The 19,681-nt window shown below is 36.8% G+C and overlaps 4 protein-coding genes, 1 long non-coding RNA gene and 1 pseudogene across 5 annotated transcripts; 4 read left to right on the top strand and 2 right to left on the bottom strand.

The window, feature by feature from the left end:
* Positions 1–832: 832 nt before the first annotated feature.
* On the top strand, positions 833–2,165 carry LOC114184548. Its single transcript, XM_028071855.1, has 3 exons — positions 833–1,357; positions 1,441–1,575; positions 1,683–2,165. Exons 1-3 carry the CDS (start codon positions 833–835, stop codon positions 2,163–2,165), a joined length of 1,143 nt encoding a protein of 380 aa, XP_027927656.1.
* A 2,111-nt stretch (positions 2,166–4,276) lies between these two features.
* LOC114186002 lies at positions 4,277–4,789 on the top strand. Its single transcript, XR_003604955.1, has 2 exons — positions 4,277–4,373; positions 4,439–4,789. It is a non-coding gene; the product is annotated as an uncharacterized LOC114186002 (long non-coding RNA).
* A 1,430-nt stretch (positions 4,790–6,219) lies between these two features.
* Positions 6,220–7,695, bottom strand: LOC114184549. The gene is made up of 6 exons (XM_028071856.1): positions 7,630–7,695; positions 7,142–7,394; positions 6,932–7,068; positions 6,759–6,860; positions 6,599–6,667; positions 6,220–6,510 (listed from the first exon to the last, which is right to left on the bottom strand). Exons 1-6 carry the CDS (start codon positions 7,693–7,695, stop codon positions 6,220–6,222), a joined length of 918 nt encoding a protein of 305 aa, XP_027927657.1.
* Positions 7,696–8,430: 735 nt separating this feature from the next.
* LOC114184550 lies at positions 8,431–9,990 on the top strand (annotated as a pseudogene).
* A 39-nt stretch (positions 9,991–10,029) lies between these two features.
* Positions 10,030–10,614, top strand: LOC114184551 (protein FAR1-RELATED SEQUENCE 1-like). Its single transcript, XM_028071857.1, has one exon. It carries the CDS (start codon positions 10,030–10,032, stop codon positions 10,612–10,614), a length of 585 nt encoding a protein of 194 aa, XP_027927658.1.
* Positions 10,615–14,264: 3,650 nt separating this feature from the next.
* Positions 14,265–18,110, bottom strand: LOC114184552. The gene is made up of 9 exons (XM_028071858.1): positions 18,078–18,110; positions 16,144–16,785; positions 15,930–16,055; positions 15,227–15,843; positions 15,062–15,146; positions 14,892–14,981; positions 14,675–14,797; positions 14,466–14,594; positions 14,265–14,372 (listed from the first exon to the last, which is right to left on the bottom strand). The coding sequence occupies exons 1-9, from the start codon at positions 18,108–18,110 to the stop codon at positions 14,265–14,267; spliced, it is 1,953 nt and encodes a 650-aa protein (XP_027927659.1).
* Between the last annotated feature and the right edge of the window lie 1,571 nt (positions 18,111–19,681).

Consider the following 19,681-nt stretch of genomic DNA (forward strand, 5'->3'; position numbering starts at 1 on the left):
AAGCACGCATCCTTCCACCCTACTCTGTAACCATCACAGTTAAGCACGGATTTTCGAGCGATTGTCCTGTCTCTCTCGCGGGCTGAGCACGTTCCTGAAGCCGCAGTCGACCACTGAACCTCATCCTTGGACCCTACTCTCTATCCACCACACTGAAGCACGCATTTTCGAGCCTTCCTCTGTCTCTCGCGGGCTGAGCACGATCCAGGAGCAAGGTCCATATTCTGTCAACATTGTTCATGCCATGTTATTGTTTCTGTGGTTCAATTTGTGATGTTTTGTTTTGTTAAAATTATGTTGTACAATTAGTGTTGGTTTCTGCTACTTAGTTACCATGTTTATCTTTTGAACTACTTGTTTTTGGCACGCTTAGTTTGTGTTGAAGTGTATTTACTTTTGCAATTGGTTATTCATTTGTGCAATCGGTGCAATGATCAAAGCAATTTGTTGGGGCTACATACATATTATTGTTTTGTGGATTGAATTAACAGTTGGTTAATATCTGAGTACTAGTTTTTTTTGTTATATTTGATAATTGCACTTGAATACATGAATGATTTGATTTATATTCATTTTTGTGAACTGAAGATCTCAATTGGGAATCATGACTGATGGTAGTGAAGACGATGGTTGTACAACTGAGACGAAGGTATAAGTTTGGAAATTGGCATACAAGTTTGTTCAATATATGTATTAAATAATGACTTGATTTTTTCTTTGGTGGATGCAGATTTATTTTAGACATTCATGTCGGACGCATTTTCTTGGTTCTTTGAATAAGAGCTTAACAGAACAACAAATTATTTGTCTAGAACAAACACCCTTTGCTTGGATGCCGAAGTTGAAAGAGTCTTTGAAGATAAGTAGAAATCTTCTGAATGAGTTGGTTAATGTGTGGGTTGAGAGGAGAGGAGGTTTTGCACTTAATAAAGAAATTGTTAGATTTTCTTTATTAGATGTATGCTTAGGTTTAGGGTTACGGGTTGTTGGAACTAAACTTGATTTGGATGAGTGTTTTGTTGAGAGTCAGTGTAGGAAACACTTTGATGATGAAAACGTTGATGTCAAAATGGTTTATGAATTCTTAATGCAACATCATGGAGATTTAACTGTAGTTGATTTTTGTAGATTGTATGTTTTGATAGGAATATGTGAGTTTCTATTGTCTAGTCGCAGGGGTAGAATTTTTCCGATATTGTTCAACATTGTGGATGACTTTGGAAGTCTTGGAAAATATAATTGGGGTAGTCTTGTGTATGAGTACTTGGTTGAGAGTCTATACACTGCTTCATTGTTGTTGAGCGACGAAGGAAATGCGAAATACTTTCATGTGGATGGTTGTGTTTATTTGTTACAGGTATAATAAATTATTCGTTAATGGATTGTTTTATTAATTATGATGTTGAATTATTAGTTAATGCTGTTAAAATTTTGTTACAGTTATGGGCTTTTGAGCATTTGTTGATTTGGAAGAGAAAGGGAGGAACTCCCAGCAGCCGATTTCCACGAATATTGCATTGGATGGATGTTAAAGTTGGGGATTCCGTAGTTAGTCGTAGTTTGAAGAAAAAAGCGGTTAGTTTGATATTTGTTTATAATTTATAATTTGATTGTGTTTATTAGTCAATCAATTTATTGATTGATTTAATTTTGGTTTGGTTGTATGTTGTTCATGAGGGCAGGTTTTGCATGACGTTGTCGTGTCAGAAGAAGAGCTTAAACATGTAGTTGTCCAAGAAGGTTTTCATGAATATGGGTGTGGATTTGGCAAGGTTGAAAGGAGAAGTGAAGGAGGGTGTTCTTCACAAGACAAGGAAGAGCTTATGCGTGAAATTTTAGAACAAGAAGTCGTTATTGAGGAACTTAAGCAATCAATTGATCTTCTAAAAACAAAGATGAAGGAGAGGAGGAAAAAACCGCCTACGAAATATGATCCATGTTATGGCACAAATGGTTGTGCTTCTCAAACACATGATCATAGTTTTGATTTGGGAGGCAAGTCTGTCGAGGAAGATGATGAAATTCATAAAAGCAATGACATGTGTGACGAAATGGAGGAAAGCAATATGTATGCGCGAATGAAGCATCAACCCCGCACACGTTACAAAAGTCGTTCTATTCGAACTCCGTTTGCGAGTTATGGGATAAGGAGGTTGAAGAAATAGTTTGGAATTATTATTGTTTACAAAATGATATTTTTTGTTATTGGTAATGACAGGTTCGTAGTCAATGACAATTTCATTTGTTTGTGTTGTTTTCAGTAAACATTTGTGTGTGACAAATGCTGCTCCACTGAAACAATTTAAATTTGTTACAATGTGTGTGTCCAAAATTTGTTTGATAGGTTACACTTTACATGGCCGTGAGTGTGTACTTCATTTTGAATATGGTCCACCAATCTTTGTTGTCAATTAGTTTACATTACATTTATGGAAGCAAAATAAAAAAATGTGGAGTCCAGCAAGGCCCTTGGATAATAAATTTATTAAAACACCTTACAAGTAATTTGTCCAACAATTATGGACTGGGTTACATATTACTTGAGTTTGGGTTTGACGTCAGTTTTGAAAAAGGTGCACCAATATTTGTTGTCAATTATCAAGTACACATTTATGAAAAGAAATTAAATATTGTCTGTCTCCAAAGGGGGAACCAACTAGGGCCTAGTAATCAGGTGGCATGATTATTTGATTCAAATATGTCAGAACAAATTTATCCAAAAAATATATCTTGGGTTACAGCTTACATTTCATTGGTTCGCATGTCAAATTTCAGCAAGGTCCACGAATGTTTTTATTCACTTATAACATATGTATTCAGTAGTGAAAATTAAATATTGTCTGCCTTCAAAGGGGGAACAATGTGGGGTTCACCAATGCCCTGGGATTATTATTTTATTCAAAGTTCCTACAAATAATTTGTCCAAAACTCTTACAAATAATTCGTCCAAAAAGTCTATCCTGGGTTACAACTTACATTTCACTGAGTCGCATGATAAATTTCAAAAAGGTCCACCAATGTTTTTATTCACTTATAACATATGCATTGAGTAGAATAAATTAAAGGTTGTCTGCTTTTAGAGGGGGGAACAAGATGGGGTCCACCAATGCCCTGGGATTATTATTTTATTCAAAGTTCCTACAAATAATTTGTCCAAAACTCTTACAAATAATTCGTCCAAAAAGTCTATCCTGGGTTACAGCTTACATTTCACTGAGTCGCATGATAAATTTCAAAAAGGTCCACCAATGTTTTTATTCACTTATAACATATGCATTGAGTGAAACAAATTAAAGGTTGTTTGCCTTCAAAGGGGGAACAAGATGGGGTCCACCAATGCCCTGAGATTATTATTTTATTCAAAGTTCCTACAAATAATTTGGACAAAACTCTTACAAATAATTCGTCCAAAAAGTCTATCCTGGGTTACAGCTTACATTTCACTGAGTCGCATGATAAATTTCAAAAAGGTCCACCAATGTTTTTATTCACTTATAACATATGCATTGAGTGGAACAAATTAAAGGTTGTCTGCCTTTAAAGGGGGGAACAAGATGGGGTCCACCAATGCCCTGGGATTATTATTTTATTCATAATTCCTACAACTAATTTGTCCAAAAAATCTTTCCTGGGTTACAGCTTACATTTCACTGAGTCGCATGATAAATTTCAAAAAGTTCCACCAATGTTTTTATTCACTTATAACATATGCATTGAGTAGAACAAATTAAAGGTTGTCTGCCTTCAAAGGGGGGAACAAAATGGGGTCCACCAATGCCCTGAGATTATTATTTTATTCTAAATTCCTACAAGTAGAGATGTCAAAGTGAGCTCGAACCCGTGAGCCAACCCGGCTCACCACGGGTTCGAGCCGGGCCGGGTTGAAAAAACAAAAATTTTTGTAGTTATGGATCAAAACGGGTTGAGCTCACTTAACCCACGGGCTATGCGGGTTCGAGCCGGGTTTGAGTGAGCTGACCCACCAACCCACTTAACTTAATAAAATTAATTATTTTAATATTAGGTTACAGAACTGGAATCCCTAAATTGAATTGGAATTCAAAATCCCTAATTGCAATCCTCTTCTTCGATACACTTCCACGACAGACGAATCAAAATCACTGAGCTCCTTTCCCTTCCCTCTGAATCACGATCACGGTAATGGTGGTGCCTCCATTTGGTGGTGGTCGTCTGGTCTGAGGCGTGGTGGTTGTTCGTCGTGTGTCTACGGCGTGGTGGTCGTTCATCGTGTGTCTACGACGTGGTGGTTGTTCGTCGTATGCGGCAAAACGGTGTATTCACACCCCATAGGTTTGAGCGATCTGCACCTGTATTCACACGTCCTCTACAGATTCTGAGTTTCCAACCCTAAGGTGCATTTCTATCTCTTGTCGCTTGTCGCTCATCTATGGGGTTCTTATTCTCATGTTATCTTCAGACGTTTGTTTGACTGTCGTCTGGTCTGTGCGTGCTCATTGGTGGTCTGAGTGGTCTACGACGATGCTAGAGTCGACGTTGGTGGCCATTTGTTAGTGTTGTGCACTGGTCTGCGACGACGTTTGGCCTCTCTGCGTTAATTGGAGTTTCTGTGGTGAGAATTTTGGTGTTTCTCAATTTCCTTTTTCTTGTTAAATGTTTGAGTCGATTGTAAATTAGTTTTAGCAAGGTGCAATACAGCGTCTGGTATTTGTTCTTGAATGGTGGAAATTGTTGTTAAGGTCCTTGAATATACAGTTATTCGAAACTCTAATCAGTCCTTGAGTGTGTTTTCCATTTGTTAAATTAGTTATCGAGATTTGCTCTGAATATTTTCTTTTCTGGATTTCCATTAATTTGTATAGTGCCGAACATGTCCAGATTCTTCTTTGGGAACTAGCCAGAACATTGCATCTCTGTGGTGGCTGCATTAAGCTTGGAAACTTTGGCAGCAACTTGCTGTTTGGTTTACCTCCTTTGGTTGGCAATTTTGTTTCTCCTTCCTTTCAAATTTAAATTAGTTTGTTATTTGTTTTTTTGAAAGGAATAACAAAGAAAAGGAAAATATGGCAACACTAAAGACCCACATGAAAAATGTGAATAATCTTTTTCTTTCATGTGCTTAAGAACTTAATAACTGCATCTTATGCAGGTGCCCGGGTTAAGTTTAACACTGGCTGATGTTGGTGGCCATTTGTTAGTGTTGTGCACTGATCTCATACATTATTTAAAAAAATTATTTAAATATTAAAATATTTAAAAATTTAAAAAAAATAAAAAATTTAATTTTGTATGCGGGTTGGTGAGCCAACCCACTTAACCCACCAACCCGTGGTGGGTTGAGCCGGGTTGTAAAAAATCTGGCTCACCTTAAAGTGAGCCGGGTTGGGCTCACTCGTTTTCTGACCCGGCCCGTGGTGAGCCAACCCGTGTGAGCCGGGTTGGCTCACTTTGACATGTCTACCTACAAGTAAGTTGTCCAAAAAGTCTATCCTGGGTGACAGCTTACATTTCACTGAGTCGCATGATAAATTTTCGAAAAGGTCCACTTATGCTTTTATTCACTTATAACAAATGTATTCAGTAGAAAAATTGACATATTTTTTGCCTTCAAAGGGAGGAACAAAATGGGGTCCAACAATGTCTTGGGATTATTATTTTATTCAAAATTCATACAACTAATTTGTCCAAAACTTGTATCCTGGGTTACATCTTACATTTCACTGAGTCGCATGCTAAATTTCGGAAAGGTACAACAATGCTTTTATTCACTTATAACAAATGTATTCACTAGAAAAAATGACATATTGTCTGGCTTCAAAGGGGGGAACAATGTGGGGTCCACCAATGTCCTGAGATTATTATTTTATTAACTAATGTTACAACATATTTGTCCACAAACTATTTGCGTGATTACAGTTTAAACGTGCTTGGGTTACATGTTAGATGTCAGTAAGGGTCACCCAACACTTCCGACAATTAAAATCAATACTTCGCTGCAGTAGAAAGTAATGTGGTGTGTTTTAATGGTGTGCACATCATGGGGTCAATCAATGATTACTAAAATAGTATCCTTCTCCATTAACAAAACACATTCACTCATGGAATGATAAGCAATACTACAAACAACTAACAAAAAGTCTTTTCAAAACGTGGAGTAGGTGTTCAGCAAAGACATGAAAGCACTACACCAGTACTACTTACTAATGGAGGGATGACAAAATGGTCATTGAAATCCGTAGCTTAAGCATCAGGGCATTCAACATCAAATGTTGTAGCCCCATCGGGATTTGCATCATAATTTCCATGTGGTGAGTCCGCACCAAGAGAAATAGTAGCATTAGAACATGGGAGACTTGATGATCCAGCAACAGAAGTGTCTTCATGGTAACCAGTTATAACAACTTTAGGTGGAGGGACCAGCTTCTTCAAAATGTCGTCAACATCAAGATATTCTCCTGGGTAGTTTCGCACAACGGGCATAGAAGCTTCAACTTCATGGTCAGTTGGTGGACTAATGTCATTCTTAAAAACCTATCAATTATGAATTCAATATGACCCTGTAATTTAAATATAAAAATCATTAAAAAGTAATAATATAAATGTAATATAAAATATTAACCTTCACAATATTGCAAACAGTGATGTTCAAGTAAGGAGGCACCCATGGGTTGTGACCGAAACAAGATACCTGATGAATCATATTTAAGATTTTAGATCTGTACTTCATAAAAATTATGAAAACCCAAATTCAGTATAAACGCATAAGGCGGTGTTAATACATTTTTCAAAATCAACGATGCTCCAACAGCAATATGGGAACCAAACTCAGGATCCATGACAGCTTTTCTGTGGACGCTTGCCTTTGCTGTAGTTGAAGGGTCCTGAACAAATTAAAGAACAAAATTTAGATGGATTTCTAATTTATTTCACATAACCAGTATTGCCATTTTACCTTAATAACTATGGATATGTCACCCAACCCGTTCGAGTGACATTCTTTGACCACACACACAACTAAAGGTATCTTTTCCATTGATTTCCTAGAAGACAGTAGAATCAAATTTTTGATGTCCCCTTCAGCAACTAAACCTGAAAGCATGCATGATTTGAAACATAAAGATGTATTTAACGGAACTCTCTTTGTAAAGGTTCAGTTGCTTACCATGGTATTCAACAAACCTACGAGCCCATTTCCAAGCATTTGAGTTGAAGTCTCGGGCATCACCTGCAGCAGCGATTTCCCTCATCAATTGTTGGGTATTTTTAGGTTCCTCCGATTCTCTGTTTAGCATAAGTGCTTGTGCATTGCCGGCAGGGCCGGGAATGAATTCTGTGTTGGAGTTGCATCTCTGGATGAAGGACATCACGTCTGACTCATCAATGTCAAGGCCCTCCCACGAATCCATATCTTCAACCTACATATTTGTTGTACCAGGAAAAAATTTAATTACATTCAGAAAAATGTTACAGAAAGTGAAGAAAGTGATGCGAAAAAAATTTTCATTAGCATCCAAGTCACCAAAAAACGGTGCTGGGATGACGATAGTGCACAACTTTGGTAGCGGAACAGGGAGGAAATTTGCATTCCTTAAGGAAATGGTTTAAAGCTTGGTCTTTGTTTTATAATTCAAAAGTAATGTATAAATGTACCACAATGCCCTTCGTTAGCTTACTCACTACGTTTCTATTAACCAAGTCATTAATGCCCTGTTCCATTGGCCCCGCTTACCTTTTGAACGTCAAATCTTTTCTTCACCAACCAACTTTCATTCATTTAATGCATTTCGTAAAGCTCCCCAAACCCATCGTCCATGGCCATTTTTCCTATTTTCTCCGCTCACAAAGCACTCATGGCTACTATTTAGGAATCGGCCTGTGTGGTTGGTGGTGCATTCATCACGTAAGTTGGATCTTAAATGCTTTCATTCAATCTCCAATCTACTTAAATACCTCATTAATGGTATCCTCCCACATTTGCTTGGTCGTAGGTAAAGTTTTAAGGTTCATTTAGTTTGCCATAAATTTTCCAAAGTGCAATGTGTTGCCTTCTTGTTGTCATTCACAGAAAACTATTAATTGCACAATCTTTACTTGGTGTTTTTTTAAAGCTCATTTACTCCCGCATTTGTTTGGTCGCACAATCTTTAATTTGTGTTTTTTTAAAGTTCATTTACTCACGCATTTGTTTGGTCGCACAATGTTTACTTTATGTTTTTTTAAAAGGCAATTTACTCTCGCATTTGTTTGGTCCTATTGACCTTGCCTTATTTTCAAAAGTTCATGTTCGTTGGCATATTTTACTTTGCTATAATAGTTAACGTTATTCCAAGGTTCACGTTATTTTAGAATGTATCATTTCCCAATTCTTTAATACGCATTTTATAGTTTGGTATCACAGTGTAATCACAGTAACATTAATGAATTTGATTGGTTGTTTATTTAGGAAATATCATGAAACAAACACAAAGACTGGGTCTGGACATCATTAATCTCGTGGAAGATGTTATCCCTGAAAACAATTGTAACAACATTGGATCTGTTTCAACCAATAACAACTGTGGTGAAAGTAGCTTGGGTTTGGTCCCTAAAGTGGGGATGACTTTCGAAAGTGTGGATGAGCTGAAGAAAGTTTATAAACAACATGCAATCAGAAGTGGTTTCGGTGTCCGAATAAGAACATCAAAGAAAGATGATGATAATCAGCTCTACTACGTCAAACTAGTTTGTTCTTGAGAAGGAACCCATGTGTCCAACATTCCCCCGGAAAAAAAAACCATTCCAACACAAAGAAAGGCATGCCATGCACGTGTTACTGCTGTTAAAAAAGATGGTCAATGGGGGATTATAAGTGTGGTGGAGGAACATAATCACCATTTAAGTCCACAGAAATCAAGGCTTGTGCGAGGTAATAAGAGGATAAATATGCAGGCAAAAAGAGTTATTGATATCAATGATCAAGCGGGAGTACGTTTGAACAAAAATTTTCGTTCCTTGGTATTTGAGGCAGGAGGTTATGAGAACTTGGATTTTGTGGAAAGGGATGTGAGGAACTATATTGGTCAGCAGAGACGAGCGCTTGTTAAGGATGGTGATAGAGCATTGTTTAATCATTTTTCGAGAATGAGGGAATTAAATAGGGATTTCTTCTTTGAAATCGACGTCGATCACGAGAACAGAATTACTAATGTGTTTTGGGCGGACGGGAGGAGTCGAGCGGCATGTGTCGATTTTGGGGATATTGTGTCATTCGACACCACATACTTGACTAATAAGTATGACATGCCTTTTGCCCCATTTGTAGGTGTTAATCATCACGGTCAATCCATTTTATTAGGTTGTGGGCTGCTATCATCAGAGGACACTAGAACATTTGTGTGGTTATTTACATGCTGGTTGCGTTGCATGTCAAATAAGGAACCACTTGGAATTGTGACCGACCAATGCAAGGCCATGAAAAATGCTATTGAAATTGTGTTTCCCAATGCAAGACATAGGTGGTGTCTTTGGCACATCATGAAAAAAGTACCTGAGAAGTTGCAAGGGTACTCAAGGTACAAGTAAATTAAGCATGACATGAAGCAGTTGGTGTATGAGTCAGTCAATGTTGATGCGTTTGAGTGTGGTTGGGATAAGTTCCTAACCGATAATGGATTACAAGAAAATGCATGGCTTTTAACACTTTATGAAGATAGACATCGTTGGGTGCCATGTTATTTGAAGAATAACTTTTGGGCAGGTATGTCAACCACGCAACGGAGTGAGAGCATGAACGCATTCTTTGATGGTTTCATCAATTCCACAACAACATTGCAACAATTCGTGGTTCAATATGACAATGCCATTAGGCAAAAGGTCGAGAAGGAGTGTGAGGCTGACTTTGCATCCTTGAATACGACAATTCCTTGTGGCTCACATTCCATTATTGAGAGACAATTCCAGGCTGAATACACTAATGCTAAGTTTGCAGAGGTTCAACACAAATTTAGGTGTAAAATGAATTGCATGATTTAAAATGTTTATGTCGAAGCGGGAACCTCAAATTACCGTGTTATGGAAGAATTTATGTGGAAAGGTCAATGCGCAGACAAGTACCATGCTGTTTTGTTTGATCATCACACACTTGACATACAGTGCACTTGCCTTTTGTTTGAGTTTAGAGGAATACTTTGTAGGCACTGCTTAGTCGTGTATGTGCAAGAGGGCGTTAAAAGTGTGCCCGATAAATATGTTTTAAAGAGATGGAGCAAGCTACAACGTAGAAGGCACACATACATAAGGGTTGGAAGCAATTCTGATAAGGAAGAAGCGAATGTCAGAAGGTATGATGCACTTTGTAAGCGTTTCTATGAGATTGCAGAGGTTGCATGCGAGTCAGACAACGAAACACATTGTTTGTTTAAGAAATTGGACTCCATTGCAAATGATCATGGATTGTCATCTTCTGATAATCCGAATAAGGGGGTTCAATTGGACACTGCAAATGATTGTCCTATACAAACTGTGTCATCCAACGAATGTGTCCACAATCCTATTTCTATTAAAAGAAAAGGAAGACCCCGTTCGACGAGATTGAAATCCATTGTGGAGAAACTTGGTAAAAGAAGAAAGGCTACGGGTGCAAAAATTAAAGGATGACAGCCTCAAATGGTATGTGCAATTAATGAAATCCAATTAATGAATCTGGGTTGAACTACTTTTTTTATAATATAATGACAATTTATTTTATTGTTTGATTATCCTTTACAGGGATGGACTTTGGATACAGATTTAATGCCATGTAGTAACCAATCAGAAGTCATTATGCAAAGTAATCCAACGCAGGTAATTCAAAGTGAACAACGTCATGTCGTAGTAACCCTTAAACTTTTTCGATATTGACATCATGTGGGGTGTATGAATTGAAGTATAATTTATTTTGCCAGGTTGAAGAAGTCCAATGCAGTGGATTTGTTTCCCTGCTGACTTCAATTGAAAATAGCACACATGAAACACAAATTGTGTCACAGGGATCCAATTATTAGGTATATAGAAATATATTTTGCATGCGCGTATTGTTCTTCTTTTAGGTTTGAATGGATAATTATGTATCCACATTCATCCAACAGTTATCAAATATTTTTTTCAGGAATGAAGGTCGTTTGGTGTTTTTTTTTTGTAGCACATGGGCCCTTGCAAATTAAATGGCTTCAACAAACATTCACACGTGGCCATGGGTTGTTATTTGTTTTGGATGTAACCTGATTGTAATTTTGGTGGTATCAGGGGAATGGTGGTTTGGACAAGTTCATCATGTAATTAAGGAATGGTGGATTCGACAACTTGATCATTTAATTAAGGATAGCTTACATTTGTGTTTTGTAGATTCACAATGTCATTATGTACTGAATGCATCATTTGCATCATCCACTGGAGGATGTTTTCTTAAAGTAAATGCATTTGATTATAAATTTGTCATGATGGATGTCATTGAAAAGGCGTCACACCAACATGCGTACGAACTTCATTGCATGTCAGAAAACGTTGTATACAATCATTTTACCATTACATTATTTGTGGAATTAAATTGCACACATTTATTAACCTGCAACAATCTTAAAAATACTATGTAATTGGAAGACAATTAAGTACTAACCCACGTATAAGTTAATGGACCAATTAACCACCCTTCCATAAAAGGGGTAACGGTACATGTGCAGAACAGGGACATCTACATCCAAATTACATTTGACCATATTTGTGGCCATTCCTGGAAAAACAGACCTGCTAAATTTTATAATTGAACTTCCATTTCCAAAACAGCTACTATGAAAGCAACATATATACAAATCACCATAAAAAGGTGTAAACAATACTCATGATTGAGTCTGACATGCAACTTGAAATCTAAGCTCAAAGTTAACAAAGTTGAACTTGTATCCCACATCTCAAATTTTGCAACAGAATTTTGTCCAAAAGTATCAAAAGTAACAGAGGATAACTATTTCCCTCCATCATACATATGTAATCTAAAGTCAAATTTTGCAATTACCACTGTCATCTTCGTATCAGATTTTACAAATCATGTCAACAAAAGCTATTTAATTTTATATACATCAAAGACTTCAAGCCAGTAATTGCGGTGGATATTGTCGTCGTCCATAAACCAATCACATATGTAATGTTGTCTGAGTTCTTGAAGTTCATCCTGCAACATGGAACTAAGTTATTATAAAATATTACCTCTAAAAACCATTACAGCATAACGAAATCCAAAAAATGTCACTTACAGAAGTGTAGGCGGGGAAGTATTTGTCACCAAATTTGGTTTCACCATCCCACAACTCAATATATCTGATAACGCTGTCGTTGACGCGATCAAATTAATACTACTAAACTATAGCAACTTCAGTATTGCTAAGATAGTAGTCAAGAAAATAGAAAGGGTAAAGTAACCCTAAGTCGTCTCCCAACGAACACAGAATTGATTTTTAACAAATTAGTTCTTATAAAACTATACAAATGAGTTAGTCAAATAAAATAAAAATATAGGGGATTAATATAAACAAAGATAGAAATAAAGTTTAAAAGATAAAAAGAAATAAAAACAATAGTAAAGAAAATAGATTGATTCCATTGCTTTTTCAAAATAGATTCATCATCGGTTATCTAAAGATTATTGCTCAATTAATTATTGTTGTAGATTTACAAATTAATCAATGTAAAGTCTCAATGAATTTGTTGGCGTTCTCACTTTTAACCAAAGTACAGTCTCAATTAAAAGTGAGAACTTTTAGATTATCCACAGTAAATTCAACCAAAGTACAGTCTCAATCAAATTTTACTATGCCTAATCATGTCTATTCTTTTATCTCCTCACCAAATAAAAAGCTTAATTAATCAAAGTAAAGTCTCAATTAATTTTCGTTAGAGTAAATACCTTTAATCAAAGTAAAGTCTCAATTATTGGTAAAAAATCATTTAATCACATGAAAGTTTCTAAATAAAATCAAAGTAAAGTCTCAATTCAATTTAAAAACCCTTGAACTCATATGATCAACATGCATATAGATTTAAAATCATTACTTTTTATGTGATTCAAAGATAAAAGACATAGATAAATTAAAACCTCAACAATAATAAAAAGAACAAAGAAATTAATTCATTCTAACCTCAGAATCCATAATGAAATTACAATGGAATCAACCCAAGAAGTTTAGAACTCCATGAATGCAAAATAAAGATAAAAGAAGAATAGAGAGAAGAAAAGAGAGAGAAAGAAATTAGGCCCCCCTAAGGGTTCCTAAATTCCGACGTGCCGAGCTTGTTTTTTTACTTCTCCCTTGGTCTCTTTATATAGGAATTGGACTGGGCTTTTCTGTTGCTAAAATCTCTCAAATATCTTTTAAAATAAAGATAAATATAAATATTTAAAAATATTTGGAGAGATTTAGAGTATTTGACAAATATAGTTGGTTGATAATATCAATATCTAATATAATTAAATAAATTAATTACTTAAAGATATATGATAAATTATCACCAATTAATATTTGTATTAATTTTCCAAATCAACACTTTGCAATCTCCTCAAATTATCTTCTAAATAATCCAATATCTTCAAGATATATTTGTTTGTTGTGGATCTAAAAAGATTCCAGAAGATCTTGTCATATTTAAAAAGATTTGGTAGTTATTATCTTTTAATATTTTATGATATAATTAAATAAGATAATTATTTAAAAATATCAAATAAAATATCTAAGATATATTTTTCCCAAATTATCTTCTATCATAAAGATAAAGAAAATCGCAAGGTCCAATTTTTTGTTGCTCTCTTCTTGGCTTAACCAAACTTCTTCACTTTTTCAAGCTTCTCTTGCCGTCTTCATGGAATGCTTGGCTTGGATTTTTGTGATTTCCTATTCTTGGATTTATCTTTAAGGTGTCATGAAGATTTGAGCAATTTATTTCCACACCTCTATGAGCTCAACTTAGCTGTAGCTGCACTAACACACCTCAAAATATCCAAAGAAAATTTATGCAACTAAAAAGCTATTTTTAACATGCTTTTGTACCTCATGCTCAATAAACCCAATTATAGGAAATTCCAATTAAATCAATCTTTAAACACACAAATTCAATTAAATACCTATAATTAAACACTGAATGAGGGCAAAAATACGCACTCATCAATATCTCAACACCAACATGCCACAATCATATCTCGAAATATGTAAACATTTGTTAAGTCACATTATCAGGTAAATAAACTAATATTCAATCAAATGTAAGGAAAAATTAGGCACTTACAAATTTGGTTGTGGTGGAAGATCTTGGGTAAGGACCTCAAATTTTGGTTTATCAGCATCAGAACAATTTTCAAGTAAACCAAATAAAATCTCCATGTTACGCGCCTTCAAAAATGCAAACACAAAATATGAACACACATTTTACAAACGAATACATAAATTTTGTAACATAACCCTCTATTTTAAGAAGTGACTTACGATCGCATTGTCTATCCTTTTATGTCCTTGTCGTTTACTCCCAAGAGAGTCAAGCACAAAAAATTGGCGTGTGCGACAGTTTATTACATAACACCACCAATGTTGCTCATGGATTATAGGAGCAAAGACCTTCCAAGAACATAACAGAAAAGTCATACAACATCCATATTTGGTACTTAATAAATAAATTTACAAATATTCATACTTACAAAATCTGCTGACAGTATATCGTGTACTGAAACTAGTCCACGTGTAAGGAAATTGTTGTAGTCCCCTAAAACCCATTCACGTCTTTTTGCCTTGACCCTTCTACTATCTTCAACAACTACGGTCTTTATTAAAAATATCAGAATAACATTTCCATAAACCATCATGAACAACATATATGAAATATAAAAACTTTAAAAACAATTAAAATTATAATACCGTATACAAAGTACCAAACACAACTCTCTTGATCACCCCATTCAATTTTCTTTGTCTATACATGAAGTTGTTGTAAGCAAACAAAATGGCCTGACAACATTTAAAACCAACAATGTCATTTCTTAATCAAAATAAGAATTTTATAATATTACAACAACAAAGGGCTTTACCATGTTCGAAAGTTTTCCTCGAGGACGAAATCCACAGCACTCAACTGTGGTTAATATCTGGTGATTTATGTCAACCACCGTTTGCCTGAAAAGGGACAAATTTACAATTAACTATATAACAGTTGAAATGAAATAATGAAATTTATATCTGCAATAGTAACGAACCTCCCATCTTGTGAGACAAGAATGCGATACAATTCACTTAAGTCAACATCCAAAGAACATTTTCCTGGTTCCACATATGGAATAATTTCCATACCATGAGGATTGTATTCGGGAGTATTACAATGACGTGCTTGTGCCTCCTCAACATCACAACCATCACCTATATCATGGCAAGAAGGTTCAGCTTGATGAAAGGAAGATGGGTCCTCAAAATCACGTGATTGTGGCTCCTCAACATCAAAGGCATGACCTTTATCAAATGAAGAGGGTTGAGGTTGATGGGAGGAAGATGGGTGGTCAAAAGGACGAGATTGGGGCTCCTCAACATCAAAGCGATGACCATTATGAAAGGGAGAGGGTTCGGGTTCCTCAAAGGAAGATGGGTCGGGTTCTTGACCTCCACAAGCGTACTCTTCTTCCATATTGCTAAGCTGATCTTTTAGTTGTTGAACAACCCTATAATTTCTTTTCAGCTTCCTTTTGCACCATTGCTTAAATTTAGTAAAGGACATGTCTTCTACTCCTTTTTTTGGGATGCCATGTGAACCTACATTTAAGGCTTCACGAACAACATCAATGTTTTTTTCGTCTTCAGTTAATTCCCATTCAAGAACAACCTGGATAATGATGTCCAACCTTTAAACTTTATTGCTACACAGAATACAACTTAATCAACTAAAATAAAACGAATGCAATACAATACCTTGTTAGATTCAAATGCGGATTTTATTCCGTGAGTCATAATCACCAACGATGGCCAACTCAAAATTCTTGGGAAACTAACGTCACCTTCGTAAGACCCCACAGAAAGTAGTCGACAAACCAAAAGCTGAAAAAAATATATGCAGGAACTAATTAATCGTTTACTTCACTAACACTAGGCAAACAAAATCAAAATTGGCTTAAATAATAGATACCAGAAAAATAGCCACGGACCCAGCTACAGTTATGGTTGACGTGTTTTGATCTTGCCTTAAAGTGTGGTAAGCACGATTGAAACCTTCAACTAAAAAACTATGGACAGACCTTGACCAGTTGTATTGATTCAAGTTGTCAAGGTTATCCAACAATCTAAATGGCATGTTTGTGACAGTTCTAGAAGTCCTAGGGAAATACAAAAGAGCAAAACACAACAACAAGTACAAACGACAAACATTGTCTACATTGTCAATGTCATTGTCATCGCCACTTTGTAAATAAAAGTATATCCTATTAACAATGTCATCTATTGTTATTGGTTCATGTTCAAATAATGACTTTATCACCCCGCACACAACACTATTGAATTCTACATCAACCCCAACAGCATTCAGACCCAAACAAACACAAACATCTAAAACAGACAACCGTACCAAATGTTGCCTGATACATATGCTTTCATGTTCAGGGACCCACCGACTAAGTGTGTGTTTCAACAAAACTCCATTGATATCCAACGGTTTCACCATGTCAACACACCACCTAAATGGAGTGCGTCCAATTCGAGAGCGATGGCTTGGTCTCAATAATCCATTAACTTTAACAATATAGTCTGTTTTACAACGGTTGCGAACCACAACCTAAAAAAGAAATGAAATTGTTAAAAAAACATGTCAGAAAACATCAATAAATGAACTTAATGAACTACAATAGCAAAAATGGTAAATGAATAGTTCACAACTTCTCCTTACGACTTCTCTTCCCACTCAAGAAAAGTAGTGACCTGCAACTTTTTTAAACTTATCTTGCAACCCAAGCGCAATCATGATGTAACCCACCAAATAGTTTTTGGATAAATGAAGCTGACAGATTTTCGAACTTACCTTGCAACCAAAGAACAATTAAGGTATAACCCAAACAAGAGTTTTTGCACAATCTAAAATTGACGGATTATGGAAGTGCAACTGAACACACAATTTTATCCCTTGCTAAAATAGCAGACCCAATCCCATTTCTTTAAAAGAGGGTGTAACTTCATTTGGGGAAAACAAACTATCCGACATTTTAAAATTTATCTTCCAACCCAACACCAATTAAGGTGTAACCCACGACACATATTATGCACAAATTAAAGTTCACACATTTTGGATTTGCAAAACAACACAAAATTATACCAGTTGCAAAATGGTTGGACCCCAACAATGCACACCAAGACCAGACCCCATCTCACTTCTTCTAAAGCAGGTGTAACTTCATTTGGGGAAAGACTACCATACAACAATTTAAAACTTACCTTGCAACCAAGGACCAATCAAGATGTTACCCACCAAAGAGGTTTTGCACAAACTATATTTCGCAAATTTGGAACTACAATAGTAGGCTGCAACAATTTTAAAATTAAATTGCAACGAAAGAGTAATCAATATGTAACCCACCAAACAACTTCTGCACAAATTACAATTCGTAAATTTTGGAACTATATAAAAACACACTTGTCCCACTTACAAAAAGGTGGGACCCCAACTGGGCACACCAAAACCACACCCCATCCCACTTCTTGTAAACAAGTTGTAAGTTCATTTAGTGAAAAACTAGCCTGCAACAATTTAATATTTATCCACGAACCCAAGACCAATTATGTTGTAACCCACCAAACACATTATCCACAAATGATAATTGACAGGCTTTGGAATTACGTAACAACACAAAATTGTACCTCTAACTAAAAGGTTCGACCCCAACAATGCACACCAATACCATAAAGATTTGGGATTTTCTATAAAGCCAAATTGAATTGGGATTTTCTCTCCAAAAGATCACCCACTTGCGGAGTCGACTTCTTTTTTTTCATCTGACACTTATAAAGCTTAAAAGAATATGAAAAATATAAATGTAAATGCACAACATAAATCCAATAATCGCAAACATTTACCTTCCTTGATACACCCTCTTCTTCTTCTGCCATAGGTAGCCAAAATCTCCTACTGGGGTAAACAGTTTATATAACGAATTGCAATTAATAAACAACAAACACCACAACCAAACAATATTTCGCGATTAAACAAAAATACACAATTTAAAAAGCCATGAACAATTACTTGGATTACTGGAAGAGAGGGTAATGCAAAACGCTCGTCAAGTTGCAACAAAATGGAGCTTGCTCCTCCAACGTGCTCAGCCCGCGAGAGAGACAGGAGAATCGCTCAAAAATGCGTGCTTCACTGTGGTGGTTAGAGAGTAGGATGGAATGATGACGTTCATTGCTGGACTGCGGCTTCAGTCGTTGCCATTGGGTTGGACTTCTTCTACTCATTGAAAGTGAGGGAAAGATAGAGTGCAGGTTGATGTCTTGACGAACATGAGTGCGTGAGTGAGTGAATAAGAAAATGGCAGGTGAGGATAACCGCTGGGAGCAGCGGTGGTCAATAGTTAACGTCAATGGAGTGTGCAAGTGAGCCTGACCGATGCAGAACGTTGAAATTGGGTGAAAATATAGGTTAGGTTATCAAATTGGGAAATTCGGACTGTTCCAAGGGTTCCGGGATTGACCAAGGAAGAAGAAAGCTGCGGTTTCTAGGGTTAGGGTTTCTCAAACAAAGGGGTTTTGGGGTTAGGACAATGACGCCGGAACGGGGTTCGGGTGCGGGAGGGTATTTGTGGAGCGGTAAGGGATTTCAAGTGGTGGAGCAGAATTGTGTGTGCTGCGAGAAGGGTTATGGACGGCGGCGGTTGCAGGATCACGTCCACCAGAGGTGTGTGGCTGTGCGGGACGATGGTTGTGGGATGCCGGTTTCGTCTCTGTGTTGTGCGGGGAAGGGAAATGGAGCGGTGGAGCGGTGCAGGAGAGTCGTTTTCAAAAAAGAAAAATGTTTGCGCTGGTGGGAGACGGAGACGGAGCGGGAGAGGGAGAGGGAGAGGGAAAGGGATTCGGGTTAGGGTTTCTCGCTGGGAGGGGTTTTGGGGTTTCTGGGCCGGTAGGTGGGAAAACGTGGAGAAGAGGTGTGTGTGGTGCGGGAAGGGTTATTTGGGGCTGTGTGTGTGGGCAGAAGGCCAGGAGAGGGGTTTGTGTGTGTGCGGGAAGAAGACGCGCAGAGGGTTTGAGGGCGCTTTGGAGAAATGGAGAAGCGGTCGAGCGGTGGAGCGGTGCAGTGGAGCAGTGAAAGAGTTTTCAAAAACGAAAAAAAAAAATGCGCGGACTGGTGTGTGGGAAATGTGGCAACGGGCTGTGACCACACGCGCGTGTGCGGAGAATGACGCTTCCTGATGCCAATTTAATTTTTCAATTAAAAATATAAAATTTTAAATCTAATTTCTGTTGCCACGTAAAGTGGTCATGAAAGTGGTAACTTTGGAGTGTCATTGTATCATTACTCTAAAAGTGGTGTGTTCGTTAAATGGGTAGGATATGTATAAAGAGGGAGCCCTCATAAATATGAAACTCTATTCAGACAGGGTTTCATACGTGAAAGGTGGGCTCAAGTTCCTATCACCATATGCGCATAACTTTCACCATATCCACATAGCTTCCGCACCCAT

Source organism: Vigna unguiculata, chromosome 5 (genome assembly GCF_004118075.2).
Source record: "Vigna unguiculata cultivar IT97K-499-35 chromosome 5, ASM411807v1, whole genome shotgun sequence".
NCBI classification, from domain to species: domain Eukaryota; kingdom Viridiplantae; phylum Streptophyta; class Magnoliopsida; order Fabales; family Fabaceae; genus Vigna; species Vigna unguiculata.